The sequence below is a fragment of the Nerophis ophidion genome, linkage group LG15 (assembly GCF_033978795.1).
Source record: "Nerophis ophidion isolate RoL-2023_Sa linkage group LG15, RoL_Noph_v1.0, whole genome shotgun sequence".
NCBI lineage: Eukaryota > Metazoa > Chordata > Actinopteri > Syngnathiformes > Syngnathidae > Nerophis > Nerophis ophidion.
The window spans coordinates 18,974,811-18,991,347 of NC_084625.1; the positions used below are offsets into that span (position 1 = coordinate 18,974,811).

The 16,537-nt window shown below is 41.2% G+C and overlaps 1 protein-coding gene across 2 annotated transcripts in view; it reads left to right on the forward strand.

The window, feature by feature from the left end:
- Nucleotides 1-16,537, forward strand: part of si:dkey-192l18.9 (F-box/LRR-repeat protein 7) — a 53,240-nt gene that overhangs the window by 34,423 nt on the left and 2,280 nt on the right. For both annotated transcript variants that reach the window (XM_061921651.1, XM_061921650.1), the window contains exon 3: nucleotides 12,740-13,339. In XM_061921651.1, coding sequence (XP_061777635.1) covers nucleotides 12,740-13,339 — 600 coding nt within the window. The remainder of the gene's footprint in view (nucleotides 1-12,739; nucleotides 13,340-16,537) is intronic.

Below are 16,537 nucleotides of genomic sequence, written 5' to 3' on the forward strand. Positions count from 1 at the left end.
CTGCAGGTTATCCATACATCTCTGTGCCATGTCTGCTTTAGCACCGCCGGTAAATAGCATGTTAGCGTTGATTAGCGTAGCATGTTAGCATCGATTAACTGGCAGTCACGCCGCGACCAAATATGTCTGATTAGCACATAAGTCAACATCAACAAAACTCACCTTTGTGATTTCGTTGAATTTATCGTTGCAAATGCATCTGCAGGTTATCTATCCATACATCTCTGTGCCATGTCTGTCATCGCCAGTAAAATGTGGAGACACTTTGGTACATTCAATGGGGTTCTGGCGGCAGACACTTTCGCATCTTCGGGCCAGTGGTGCAACTTGAATCCCTCCCTGTTAGTGTTGTTACACCCTCCGACAACACACCGACGAGGCATGATGTCTCCAAGGTTCCAAAAAATAGTCGAAAAAACGGAAAATAACCGAGCTGAGACCCAATGTTTACAATGGGTTGAAAATGAAAATGGCGGCTGTATTACCTCGGCGACGTCACGTTCTGACGTCATCCCCTCCAGAGCGATAAACAGAAAGACGTTTAATTCGCCAAAATTCACCCATTTAGAGTTCGGAAATCGGTTAAAAAAATATATGGTCTTTTTTCTGCACCATCAAGGTATATATTGACGCTTACATAAGTCTGGTGATAATGTTCCCCTTTAATCAGTGAAAATAGCAATGCAATCAATGATTGTGTGAGATTCAGGGGTGTCCAGATGTAATTATGAAGTTGGAGCCTTGGGCGATGATGATATTATCCGATACTATATCAGCAGGAATCGTACATATTTGTTGTATTTTTTGGATCAAGTGAAATTAGTTAGAAAACCATAGGTATCAAAAATGCTGCACTGTTTATTTCAAAATATTAAGGTAAAAAACAACCTTGTGTGCTTATTTAGGTAGATTAGATCAGTGTTTTTTAACCACTCTGCCGCGGCACACTAGTGTTTTGTGAGATACAGTCTGGTGTGCCGTGGGAGATTGTTTAATTTCACCTATTTGGGTTAAAAATATTTCTTGAAAACCAGTAATTATAGTCTGCAAATGATGTGTTGTTGTTGAGTGTCAGTGCTGTCCAAAGCTCTTCCATATAAGTAGGGGGCAGCCGGTAGCTAATTGCTTTGTAGATGTTCTAAACAGCGGGAGGCAGCATGCAGGTAAAAAGGTTTCCAATGCTTAAACCAAAAATAAACAAAAGGTGGGTGCCCTTAAGAAAAGGCATTGAAGCTTAGAGAAGTCTATGCAGAACCAAACTAAAACTGAACGGCCTACAAAAGTAAACAAATACAGAATGCTGGACGACAGCAAAGACTTACTGTGGAGCAAAGACGACGTCCACTATGTGCAACCGAACGTGAAATGACAATCAACAATGTCCTCACAAAGAAGGATGAAAACAACTGAAATATTCTTGATTGCTAAAACAAAGTAGATGCGGGAAATATCGCTTAAAGGAAGACATGAAACTGTTACAGTGAAATACCAACAAAAAAAGAGAAAAAGCCACCAAAATAAGAGTGCAAGACAGGAAGTAAAACACTACACACAGGAAAACAGCAACACAGTGAAAATAGGTCATCTTGTGATGTGACAGGTGGTGACAGTACACCTACTTTGAGACAAGAGCTATAATGATGCATGCTGGCTTATGCTTTAAGGTCATATCCAACAATTGCGACAACCACATTCTACTGTTAATTTCTGTTGGTGGTGGGCCTCCGCATTTTTTCAACGCAAAAAAATGTGCTTCGGCTCAAAAAAGGTTGAAAAACACTGGATTAGATAACATTTAGATGTTAACTAGCAGTCAAGCTTTGCACAAGTAGGATTGCTTGTATCAGAGTTTACATCTGTAATTTAGATGGAAGCCCGATCCGATATTGATATCGGATCGGGACACCTCGCGTAAAGAGCTCTGTATAAATATGCATTTTATTTGGGAAGCGACGCTATGGAGGGCCAAACAAACAACTTTTCGGGCCAAATCTGGCGCCCCAGATTATTGCATATTGCAAAACCCAAAACCAGTGAAGTTGGCAGAATACAATAATTTGCAAATCCTTTTCAACCTAAATTCAATTGAATAGACTGCAAAGACAAGATACCGAACTGGAAAACATTGTTATTTTTTGCAAATGATAGCTCATTTAGAATTTAATGCCTGCAACATTTTTCGAAAAAGCTGGCACAAGTGGAAAAAAGGGAAAAAAGACTGAAAAAATCGAAATAGCTCATCAAACACTTTTTTGGAACATCCGACAGGTGAACAGGCTAATTGGGAACAGGTGGGTGCTATAATTGTGTATAAAAGCAGCTTCCATGAAATGCTCAGTCATTCACAAACAAGGATGGGGCGAGGGTCCCCACTTTGTGAAAAAATGTATGAGCAAACCGTTGAACAGTTTAAGAAAAACATTTCTCAACGAGCTATTGCAAGGAATTTAGGGATTTTACCATCTAAGGTCTGTAATATCATCAAAAGGTTCAGAGAATTTGGATAAATCATTGCACGTAAGCGATGATATTATGGATCTTTGATCACTCAGGCAGTGCATCATCAAAAAGCAACATCAGTGTGTAAAGGATATCTCCTCATGGGCTCAGGAACACTTTAGAAAACCACTGTCAGTAACTATAATTGGTCGCTACATTTGTAGATTAGATAGTACTTTATTTATTCTTTCAGGAAAATTAAAATTTTCAGCACAATCCCATTCATATGTAAGTGCAAGTTAAACCTCTACTATGCAAAGCGGAAGCCTTTTATCAACAACACCTAGAAACGCCACCGGCTGTGCTGGGCCCGAGCTCATCTGAGATGGACTGATGCAAAGTGGAAAAGTGTTCTGCTGTCTGACAAATCCACATTTCAAATTGTTTTTGGAAACTGTGGACGTCGTGTCTTTCGGACCAAAGAGGAAAAGAACCATCCGCATTGTTATAGGCGCAGGTGTATTAGCGCCCAAGGCATGGGTAACTTACACATCTGTAAAGGCACCATTAATTCTGAAAGGCACATACAGGGCAACATATGTTACCATCGAAGCAACATTTTCATGGACGCCCCTGCTTATTTCAGCAAGACAATGCCAAGCCACGTGTTACAATAGCGTGGCTTCATAGTAAAAGAGTGAATATAATGTAAACAAATGTATATATTCTGAATCAAATAGTCACCAAAAATCGGAAACGGATTGAATCGTTCGGTGTACAAAGATTCACAACCCTAATATTTTGATATTTATCGGCACTAACAAATTAATATAAATTACATCCAGAATTAGAGGAATGCTTATACATTTTGGAATATATCATTTACAATGCATGTTTTTCATGAGCTTTATTTTGTTATGACATCGTTGGGTGTCGCTGATTCGCATGTCTGAAAAACTTTGCATTAGGGAGTGCGTAGAAATTTTAAATGTTTTTTCCACTTATAATTTTTCTATAAAGACCAACATTTTTGGGTTGATGACACAACTTTTTTGTGCGCGGCAACCTTTATAGGAGAGGCACCTGGTGTCCGATTTTGGTCACTACATGTTTCAGCTGTTTTTAAGATACACCACAAAGCTACTGATTAGAACCAAGGCTAAGGTACAGGTACAGTATGTTCTCAGGCCTAATCTTCCCAGTGTGAGAAAGGTCTGTAGTCTTGCATGAAGGTCACTTGTGGGAGTTGTGTGTAGCACTGAGCGGTCGTGGCTTCCTGGCCCCAGCAGCGCCCTATTGTCCTAGGGCTTGTGTGCCGTGACGTCAGCGCTTCCTGTAGTGAAGGCTTTTGCTGATAGCTCGCACTGGACGCTAACATCAACTTCCACGTATTCAATGAAACCGAAGGCCAGTCCACACATGTTTGCTGCTTCTTGCTTGTTGTTGTGTTATTTTAATATCAAAAGCAATGAGAAACTCTGTGTTTCGGTCTATAACCCGAGACCCCAGTTTTACATCAACACCAGCAAGGTGTGTGTGATTCTAAAGACTGGAATAAACGTGGATGGTATCAAGGAAGTGAGTTGGTTTGAGACGACGCTTCAAAAACTTGCTTGTAAATCGGTTAATACCCGCAAATCCAGAGCTTCACCAAAAATAGTTTCTTCTTTGGTCCATGTCTCACTTCTCCATTTAGTTGATCGCCATATTGACCATAATTAAGCATTTAAAAATAAACACTAATTATTAGAGAAGTCCCATAATTTCTTTTTTGCCGATATCCGATATTTCGATACTGTCCAACTCTTAATTACCGATTCTGATATAAACCGATACCGATATATATATATATAGTCGTGGAATTAACACATTATTATGCCTGATTTTGTTGTGATGCCCCGCTGGATGCATTACACAATGTAACAAGGTTTTCCAAAATGAGTCAACTTAAGTTATGGAAAAAATGCCAAATTGGCACTGCCTGATTTTTTTAAACATGCCTCTAAACAGCAGCTTGGAATTTGGGACATGCTCTCCCTGAGAGAGCATGAGGAGGTTCAGGTGCGCAGGGTTTGGAGGGGCAGGGTTTGGGGGGGGGGTTAGGGGGTAGCGGGCGGGGGGGGGGGGGTATATTATAGCATCCTAGAAGAGTTAGTGCTGCAAGGGGGTCTGGGTATTTGTTATGTTGTCTTTATGTTGTGTTACGGTGTGGATGTTCTCCTGAAATGTGTTTGTCATTCTTGTTTGGTGTGGATTTACAGTGTGGTGCATAATTGTAACTGTGTTAAAGTTGTTTATACGGCCACGCACAGTGTGACCTGTATGGCTGTTGACCAAGTATGCGTGGCATTCACTTGTGTGTGTGAAAAGCCGTAGGTAGTATGTGATTGGGCCGGCACGCAAAGGCAGTGCCTTTAAGTTATAATGGCGCTTTGTACTTCTCCCTACGTCCGTGTACCACTCCGTACAGCGGGGTTTTAAAAAGTCATACATTCTACCATTTGAAACCGATACCAATAATTTCCGATATTACATTTTAAAGCATTTATTAGCCGATAATATCGGCAGCCCGATATTATCGAACATCTCTACTAATTATAATAACCACGGTAAAACTCCCCCTGGTTAGTATTACCATTCTAAATTAAAATGATCGAAAAAAAAAAACATGATTACCGTATTTTTCGGACTATAAGTCGCAGTCTTCTCCACAGTCTAGCGGGGGGGTGAGACCCGGCCAAACCAAAAAAAAATTAATAAATAAAAAAATTAATACATTTTTTATTCATTTTTTTTATTTATTTTATAGTTTGGCCAAGTCTCACCCCCGGCCAAACTACAAAATAAAACGCGACTTATAGTCCGAAAAATACGGTAATAACAGCACTTTGATCAACTCATGTACTAGCTGGCTAGCTAGCCTAAATGCTAACATGAAAACAAGTGACATTAACGTCTTTCCTCATTAAGAAACGACATACAGCAATATAAACTTGTCTGAGTAACCAAGATAGACTTTTGTGGTCATTGAACCTGCAAGCTGTGCTCACTCAGAACAGTGTGATCGATCTGTACTTGAAAGAAATACAGACGGAGGTGTCTACAATCGGAACCAAACTTGCATGATGTCAGTGAAGCCAAGTGAACACTCAATTTATGTTCTCATTTTTTATCAATACCAGATTGTAAAACTACTACACATTACAATGGAAGATGAACATATTCAAACAATATGGCCCGAACAATATCAAACGTTTCCTATGCCAAGAAAGTATATTGTGTGTCGATTTATTTGTTGTTTTGAAAAGATACAACTTGGTTAAAAGATTTCAGTATGTTTATAAGAACTTTTTGAGCACATTCAACAATACAGTGACAATAATGATTATCTGGGGTAATTTAGCTCACAATAACTGAAAAGAAATGTTAATTTTTTTACCCATATATGAATATCTCTCTCTCTATCTTTCTCTCTCTCTCTCTCTCTCTCTCTCTCTCTCTCTCTCTCTCTCTCTCTCTCTCTCTCTCTCTCTATATATATATATATATATATATATATATATATATACATATATATATATATATATATATATACATATATATATGTATATATATATTAATATACAGTATATAATAAGATGCTATATTTCTGTAGACAATATTCAGAAAAATATTGTAGCTTATCTTATATTTGGGCCGTATATCATAGAGCACAATTCGTATGCAAGGCAATTCAAAAAGCTTTACATAATTATGCATAAAATGAAAAAAAGGCCAATAAAATCATGTTAAACTGAAATGCAGTTTCACCATGTTTGGTCCAGCAGGAGACCACTTCCTGAGATTCCCCGAGGTTGAGATGGTTCATATGGCTCCAACATGTCAGAGATGTACTTTGGCACTAGACCATGAAACGACTTGCACAGGAGCGACAGGAAGCACTGGACAAATATGACCGTATTTCCTGATTCTAGTCAGGACTCAAGCAGCAGCATTCTGGATGTACTGCAGCTGCTTTAAAGCTCGTTTAGAGAGAAGGCCATCACAGTAGTCTGACCTGCTGGAGTCAAAGCCATCGATTATTCTTTCTAAGTCTGATTTATACACTTTTCTTTAGATTTTGACCATGTTTTTAGGTGGTAAATCACAGCTGACTTAATGTAGTTGTGACTATAAGCCACAAATATATACCGAAATATTTTGTAAATGTTTATTTACATACCTTAATTCTTTCCATACAGTGCCTGTAACACGGCAGTAAAACAGCTCATCAAACAAAACAGAACTCATCGTCAGGGACACACTAGGGCTAGCTTTGCAATCAGCTAAACAAACTTAGTAACTCTATGGTGACGTTTTGGTCAATTTACGGAACTGAAACAATACAAAAAGAATGCCATTGTAAGTCAATAATACTAACAGACACTTGTAAACGTGTTAGCATATTAGCTACTGCTTGTTTACATTGTGATAGCAGGCACAAAGATGCATGACAACAGTCCCGCGGACATCACACATGAGACGGTTTAGTAAGTATAAATTCCATCCATCCTTTCATTTTCTACGGCTTATCCCCTTCGGGGTCGCGGGGGGCGCTGGAGCCTATCTCAGCTACAATCGGGCGGAAGGTGGGGTACACACTGGACAAGTGGCCACCTCATCACAGGGCCAACACAGATAGACAGACGACATTCACACTCACATTCACACATTAGGGACCATTTAGCGTTGCCGATCAACCTATCCCCAGGTGCATGTCTTTGGAAGTGGGAGGAAGTACCCGGAAGGAACCCACGCAGTCACGGGGAGAACATGCAAACTCCGCACAGAAAGAACCCGAGCCCAGGATTAAACCCAGGACTACTCAGGACATTCGTATTGTGAGGTAAATGCACTAACCCTTCCTCCACCGTGCTGCCCTAAGTATAAATTGTTTTAGTTAAATTTTAAAACTTACAAACGTTGCTTGGAGTGATGAATGAAGAATCCTTTCAAGCAGAAACGCTGCTTGAATGTACTTCTTGTTTCGCGCCTTAAACTGGAAGTATAACATACTTCCAGTTTAAGGCGCGAAACAAGAAGTACATTTTCAACCTGCAGCACCTGCAGTGAGCAAACTCGTCCAAAAGATGACGCCATAGCCCAAACAATACCACCCCTTGTTAGTGTCTGTGTTCTATGAAAAGTATTTGTTGAATACAAAACGTTATCGCCGTTAGCGAAGAAAAATCCATAAAAGAGCCGCACTGTTTTATAAGCCACAGGGCAAAGAATAAAAGTAGCGGCTTATAGTCCGGAAAGTACAGTGATCAGTTCTCCTTCCATCCATTTTCTTAGGGGCTTGCCGGATAATTTATTTATTTTGGAACCGCATAATTGTATCCATCCATCCATTTTCTACCGCTTGATAATTGTATGTACATTTATTTTTCATCAGTTTTAATAAGTCACTTCTTTTGCAGTATATTTAACTCGTATTTATTTTTGTAAATAAAGCCTTAATAATAATTGCAATTAACACATGCTTTAATATCATTTGACAAGGTTCTAAACCAAGGGTGTCAAACGTACGGCCCAAGGGTCGGAGCAGCCCCGCGAATAGGTTTTATCCGGCTCGCGGTATGAGTTTGCTAAGTATAAAAAGTAACCTGAAATTTTTTTAATGAAAGAAACAGCTGTTCTAAATGTGCCCACTGGATGTCGTGACAGCAATTATTTGTATCTTTGTAGATGATGCTACAGATGTACAAAATAAACCACATGACAGGAAAATGATCAAACTACATAAATAACATCCTGTAATTTGATTTTGATATTTTTTTTTATCTTTATAGATTGGAAATGAACACCAATGGGTTGACTCATGAACATTATCACATAATTTATTCAGAAAATGTAAATAACAACAAATAAAGTATATTTACTATCAACCGCAACAGGTACTTGTAAAAAAACAACAACATTATGATTTGTACAATTTCAGAATGTGCTTGTTCTGAAGTTGTCTTTATTTTTAAGGTATCGTGCTGTGATTTTACCCGTCCGTCCCACTTGTGAGTAGAGTTTTCTCCATGTGACCAAGATCTAAAATGAGTTTGACACCCCTGTTCTAAACTGTAAGTAAGGTAGATATAATTATTAAATATGATTACAATCAAGAGATTACCAAATCAGTGTTAATATTTGAGTGGGCCCATCCGTAGTGGAAAAGTTGGGCTCCGAGGTAAAAAAGTTTAAGAACCTCTGCTCTAAAAAGGTACGACTCCAAGGACAAGATTTGTACCCTTTTACATACTCTCTGGTACTTTTGTTTTTGACAAGTTGAACAACAGGGTGTCCCAGGATTGACCCCTGAGGAACCTCATTCGATCTGAAACACTGTTACCCATTTTCAACAAAGTACACCCTTTGATTCAGATAGGACTTGAACCAGTTAGATCCAAACCAAATATTTCTGAGCACATGCAAGTAGCGACCTTGGTTCTCGGAAGGGTCTTCTGGGTGTTGTCATATTCAGGGTTGTCTTATACTCGGGTCAAAACTGCATTTTTGGTGTGTTAGGCCAACAAATGTAACCTCCCACCTTGCGTGTCGCACCTGGTGGCAGTAATAAACCTCTGCAGCTTTAAAAAAAAAAATAGTCCCTGCGGTTTTAAGTCCACATGTGCACTTGTCTCCATCTCTGCTAAAGTCTGCAAGCCCCCTTGCCAATTTATCTTCTCCCCCTTCCTTTCCCCCTTTTGTGCCTTCCTCACAAGAAAAACCACAAACAGTCCCATCAAATGCAGCACTTTTTTTTTTTTTTTTTTATTGTTTTCATCCCTGGCACTTAAAAAGAAATCAGTCTAAAGTTGCAGCTGCACTTCTTCTTCATCAGCAGCCATCTTGAAAAGGCTATCAAAGAGTTGATGTTAATTAAATCCTGCTGCCCCGGATCAGATTTTCGGGGTATTAGCGGCGAATGGTTGCAGCCGAGCATACAACGGCGTGGCTGCATTCACGGCGCATGAGTCGCCCTTCCATTCAGTCCAAGGTAAAGACCAGATGTTCCCCTCCCGATTTCCTGCAGCACGTTGAGTCTTCCAGCATCTGTGCGCGCCACAAAGTAAACACGCCGTTTGCTCCTCAGTGACAGCTGGGCTCAGATTCCTCGTGGAGAACGTTCTCTCTCGTCGCGTCACATGGTCTTCATCAGTGGCCGCCGTTGTCATGGAGACGCTAAGTGTTGTCATGCAAACTCTCGACGCAGAGCTTAGTGTTTCATCCCTTATTTGGCGTTCGATCGGGTCTGCATTTCAAATGAAAACGACATATTCCACCCATTCCGTTTAACTCTAAATCTGGTCATTCACATATTCAACTACAATAAAGGAAACTTCTTAGACAACTTGATTTAGTTCAGGGTTTTTTTGGGGCCGACTAAGTAGTTTATCTTTAGCATAAAATGAATAGATACATAAAAAATAGCCACATGGCATTAAAGCTAATAGCAAGTTGACATTTAGTACATTTACATATGATACATAATATCATAAATCTGAATATTTTACAATAAAGCCTAATTTTACAAACAATTGCACAGTTTAAACTATATTGACTCATTATGAAAATTAAATTAAGGTGCAGGACACTTTGCTTAATAAAAAAAATATTTTACGGCTAATTTTGATGTTATCCATTATTTTTTTGCAATTGTTAATGCAACATAAATGTGCCCTTTGTCACAGTCAAATGATGCAAATGGCAGCCATGCCGCACCTTGGACACCCTTGTCATCATTTAGAGATTGGCGTGTAAGTACAAACCCCGTATCCGTATGAGTTGGGAAATTTTGTTAGATGTAAATATAAACGGAATACAATGATTTGCAAATCTTTTTCAACCCATATTCAGTTGAATTTGCTACAAAGACAAGATATTTGATGTTCAAACTCACAAACTTTATTTTCTTTTGCAAATAATAATTAATTTAGAATTTCATGGCTGCAACACGTGCCAAAGTAGTTGGGAAAGGGCATGTTCACCACTGTGTTACATCAGCTTTTCTTTTACCAGCACTCAATAAACGTTTGGGAACTGAGGAAACTAATTGATGAAGCTTTGAAAATGGAATTATTTCTCATTCTTGTTTTATGTAGAACTTCAGTCGTTCAATAGTCCGGGGTCTCCGCTGTCATATTTTACGCTTCATATTGCGCCACACATTTTCCATGGGAGACAGGTCTGGACTGCAGGCGGGCCTGGAAAGTACCCGCACTCTTTTACTACGAACCCACGCTGTTGTAACACGTGGCTTGGCATTGTCATGCTGAAATAAGCAGGGGCGTCCATGATAACGATGCTTGGATGACAACATATGTTGCTCCAAAACCTGTAAGGACCTTTCAGCATTAATGGTGCCTTCACAGATGTGCAAGTTACCCATGCCTTGGGCACTAATGCACCCCCATACCATCACAGATGCTGGCTTTTGAACTTTGCGTCTGTCAAGCTTGGACTGTGGATGTTTGTGCTTCCTCGATGCAAGGATGATGTGGGACTAGTCAGGCATGAATGTAAGTACATGATATTTATTAAATAAACAAACAAACTACGAAAAGGCAAACCAAGGACGCGCTCTGTGGCGGATAAAAATCTATATTATACTTAAAACAAAACAGCACAATGGCATGACTATATAAAAACAAAACAAAACTAGCACAATGGCATAAATACAAAAACTTACACGGCATGGAACTGTGGACGAGGACGTGAAGGTTTGAACAGCATGGGTAGGGTGAATGTGAGTAGATCCCAGAATGATGAACAGAAAGAAAATTACTTAAATACTGGCTGTGATAATCAGGACCAGGTGCGGGACTGAGGGCAGGGGCGTGACAAGGTGGGAACTAATATTTTGGCATAGAAACAAACAAAACCAGGAAGTGCAAAACGTGACTGAATGTCCAAAATCAAAAATATAGCATGACAAAACAAAACATGATCCATAGGTGTGACAACCTCTTTGTTCTGGAGGACACCACGTCCTCTGTTTCCAAATATACTTTGAAATGTGGACTCGTCAGACCACAGAACACCTTTCCACTTTGCATCAGTCCATCTTAGGTGAGCTCGGGCCCAGCCAAGCCGGCAGCGTTTCAGGATATTGTTGATAAATAGGTTTGGCTTTGCATAGTAGAGTTTTAACTTGCACTTACGGAGGTAGCGACCAACTGTAGTTACTGACAGTGGTTTTATGAAGTGTTCCTGAGCCCATGTGGTGATATCCTTTACACACTGATGTCGCTTTTTGATGCAATACCCCGTTGAGGGATCAAAAGTCCGTAATGTCATCGCTTACGTGCAGTGATTCTCTGAACTTTTTGATGATTTTACGGAACGTAGATGGTAAAATCCCTAAATTCCTTGCAATAGCTCGTTGAGAAATGTTGTTCTAAAACTGTTCGACAATTTGCTTACAAAGTGGTGACCCTGACCCCATCCTTGTTTGTGAATTACTTAGCATTTCATGGAAGCTGCTTTTATACCCAATCATGGCACCCAACTGTTCCCAATTAGCCTGCACACCTGTGGGATGTTCCATATAAGTGTTTGATGAGCGGTCCTCAACTTTATCAGTATTTGCTGCCACCTTTCCCAACTTCTTTGTCACGTGTTGCAGGCATCAAACTCTAAAGTTACTGATTATTTGCAAATGTTTATTACTTTGAACATCAAATATGTTGTCTTTGTAGCATATTCAACTGAATATGGGTTAAAAAAGGATTTGCAAATCATTGTATTCCGTTTATATTTACATCTAACACAATTTCCCAACTCATGTGGAAACGGGATTTGTACTTCTACAGCCGAAAGTTTGGTTCATTCATGAAACGTTCTGAGAAAAACCTTGTGGATGGCCAAGAAATACCGTAAAGGCCTCAGAGTCGGCCGACAGGAAATGCAAAATGAATCGAAAAGATGCTCCACATGCCACCGAAGGCTGATTTTGGACGCGACTTTTAAGGCTTTTACATTTTAAGGAGCCACTCGGTTCCTGCGAGAGCTCGAGTCTGCGAATGTCATCACAAAGTCTGGAAGGCTGAAGTCTGGAATCCACATCTGGAGACCATGTCGCTGTCCCGCTGACACTCCCTCCACACAAATCCACATTAGCGACAGCATGGCGTCCATTAGTCAGGCGGACGCTGACACGCGGCGTACAACCGGCTGACGGACGGCCTGGGCGCGCGATTCGGATGTCGGATTTAAATGATATCCCTGCTTGAAATGCTAAATTTTCCTGGTTCTCTTCGTTCAGGTTTGGACTCCAGCACCAGGACTCTGAGCACCCCCAGTCCAGGTCTCAAGTCCTCCTCGCTCTCCTCGCCTGCCCTCTCCAGCAACGGCCATGACACCAACTCCACGTCGTCCTCCTCCGGCGCCGCCGAGACCGTCGCCGTGGTCCACTCCCAGCCCGGCGGCCACACCCGTTCCCGCCCCTCCAAAAGCCACGCCGCGGTGGACCTCCTCCCCGACCACGCCCTCCTGCAGATCTTCTCCCACCTGGCCACCAACCAGCTGTGCCGCTGCGCCCGCGTGTGCCGCCGCTGGTACAACCTGGCGTGGGACCCGCGGCTGTGGGGCGCCGTGCGTCTGACGGGGGAGCTGCTGCACGCCGACCGCGCCGTCCGGGTCCTCACCCACCGCCTGTGCCAGGACACGCCCAACGTGTGCCTCACCTTGGAGACGGTGATCGTCAGCGGGTGCAAGAGGTTCACCGACCGCGGGCTGCACGTGTTGGCGCAGTGCTGCCCCGAGCTGCGCCGCCTGGAGGTGGCCGGCTGCTACAACATCTCCAACGAGGCCGTCTTCGAGGTGGTGTCCCGCTGCCCCAACCTGGAGCACCTCAACCTCTCAGGTACGTCACACCCTCCGCTTCCATGGCAGCGCAGATGTTAAAGTAGAGTTAAAGTGAAGTGAATTATATAGCGCTTTTCTCTAATGACTCAAAGCGCTTCACATAGTGAAACCCAATATCTATGTCACATTTAAACCAGTGTGGGGCACTGGGAGCAGGTAGTTAAAGTGTCTTTCTCAAGGACACAACGGCAGTGACTAGGATGACGGAAGCGGGAATCGAACCTGCAACCCTCAAGTTGCTGGCCCGGCCACTCTACCAACCGAGCTATACCGCCCATACCAATGATTCTCACATACACACTTGGTGTGGCGAAATTATTCTCTGCATTTGACCCATCACCCTTGATCACCCCGTGGGAGGTGAGGGGAGCAGTGAGCAGCAGCTGTGCCGTGCCCGGGAATCATTTTTGGGTGATTTAACTCCCAATTCCAACCCCTTGATGCTGAGTGCCAAGCACGAACGGAATGAGTCCCATTTTTATAGTCTTCGGTATGACTCGGCCGGGGTTTGAACTCACAACCTACCGATCTCAGGGCGGACACTCTAACCTAGAGGTGTCAAACTCATTTTAGATGGGGGGCCACATGGAGAAAAATCTTCTCCCAAGTGGGCCTGACTGGTAAAATCACGGCACGATAACTTAAAACTAAAGACATCTTCAGATTGTTTTCTTTGTTTGAAAATAGAACAAGCAAATTTTGAAAATGTACAAATCATAATTTTGTCGGGGTTATTTACACTTACATGTTGCGAATTCTACGCTATCTTTTTTTGTCGTTATTTATACTTTCTGAATAATTTACATGATAATATTGTATTTATCTTGCAATTGCCATTTTGGCGTCATATGCTCTGTTATGGGGGCGGTATAGCTCGGTTGGTAGAGCGGCCGAGCCAGCAACTTGAGGGTTGCAGGTTCGATCCCCGCTTACACCATCCTAGTCACTGCCATTGTGTCCTTGGGCAAGACACTTTACCCACCTGCTCCCAGTGCCACCCACACTGGTTTAAATGTAAATTAGATATTGGGTTTCACTATGTAAAGCGCTTTGAGTCACTAGAGAAAAAGTGCTATATAAATATAATTCACTTCACTTATTTGTTTAGATCAGGGTTGTTAAACTCACTTTAGATCGGGGACCACATGGAGAAAAATCTACTCTCAAGTGGACCGGACTGGTAAAATCACGGCACGATAACTTTAAAATAAAGACAACTTCTGCTTGTTTTCTTTGTTAAAAAATGGAATAAGCACATTCTGAAAATGTACAAATCATAATGTTGTTGTTTTTTTTTTACACTTACATGTTTGTGTTATATTTTTATTTGTTGTTATTTATACTTTCTGAATAGATTATGTGATAATGTTCATCAGTCAACTCATTGGTGTTAATTTTCAATGTATCAAAATAAAAAAAATTATATCAAAATCTAATTACAGCAAGCTATTTATGCACTTTGCTCATTTTCTACCACTGGTGCACTAACATCTTGTGGTTTATTTTTATTTTTTTTTACATATGTAGCATCATCTACAAAAGGGGTCGGGAACCTTTTTGGCTCAGAGAGCCATGAAAGTCAAACATTTTAAAATGTATTTCCGTGAGAGCCCAATTATATTTTTAACACTGAATACAACTGTCAGGTTCAAACACCGATGACATTTATTGAACAGACAAGAAGCAAGGAATTAAACAGAGACTGGATTCAATTTAGCTCAATGAGAAGAAACGCGTAGACCTGTACTCTTGTACAGTGTCATCCCTTGCTCTGACAAGAGCGTGATTTATAAGTGAAGTGATTTATATTTACATAGCGCTTTTCTCTAGTGACTCAAAGTGCTTTTACTTAGTGAAACCCAATATCCAAGTTACATTTAAACCACTGTGGGTGGCACTGGGAGCAGGTGGGTGAAGTGTCTTGCCCAAAGACACAACGGCAGTGACTAGGATGGCGGGAGCGGGGATCAAACCTGGAACCCTCAAGCACTCTACCAACCGAGCTATACCACCCCAGATAATTCTACGCCTCCTTTTTAATTTGGACTTTCCCAGATTACAACAACTAAATGCGTGCATCTCTTATTCTTTTAATACCAATGTTATTCTGAAGCAAACCAATAATAAAAAAAATACTTTTGAGCATTAATGCCACTTCTTGAACAGGTGCGGTAGAAACGGATGGATAGATTCAAATGCATGAGAATGTTTTATATTTTGAACGTTATTTTTTAACACTGTGATTACCAGCGGAATTATTAATTACTTATCTCCCGTCCAAAGGCAAAACCCAGTAACTCAATTTTGGTCAAAGCTATACTGTTAATAATTTTGGAGTTCCTATGTGATATGCTTTACATTAGTGTATGCGATATTGTAATTTGTTCCGTAAGTAAGCTGTTACGCGCATGGCAGGACCTAGCAACTACCACATAACCGCGTAGATACAACAGAAAAACCTAGTATCTCAAAGGACCAATCGGAGCTTCTTTGTCAGTCGCCTTATTGTCTTTAATGAGACATTTGCACGAATGGGGGTCGACGGTCAACCTGATTATGTGATATTATGGCACGAGGGGATATTTGGACGATTGGCCCAGGACTTTGCAAGCACCTTCATTATTGTACTGTTCTTGATTCTTCCCCTCGCATACTCTTTTGGGCAGATAACTGTGGAGGTCAAAATAAACACTGGACGCTGTACACGGGTCTTTCCCAATGTGCAAACGCAGAATGGGGCCCACCCGAGATTGTGATAAAATATCTGGAGAAAGGGCACACGTTCATGAGAGCAGATTCAATCCATGGCTCAATCGGCAAGAAAATGAAAGCTCAAGAAAACATCTATACGTTTGATGACTTTGTAAATCTTTGTAAGACAGCATCAAGATAGATTGGTTTTCCTTTGTTCTCGCAAAATCAGCTAGAAGTGAGTTACTAGGTTTTGCCTTTGGACGGGAGTTATCGTGTTAAGCAATGTCAGCAAATATTTTTTCTGAGAGCCAGATGCAGTCATCAAAAGAGCCACGTCTGGCTCGAGAGCCATAGGTTCCCTACCCCTGATCTACAAAGATACAAAAATTGCTATTGCGACATCCAGTGGACACATTTAGAACAGCAATTTCTTTCATTCAAAAATGTCAACCAATTGTTATACTCATCCCGCGGGCCGGATAAAACTGTTCGCGGCCGGACA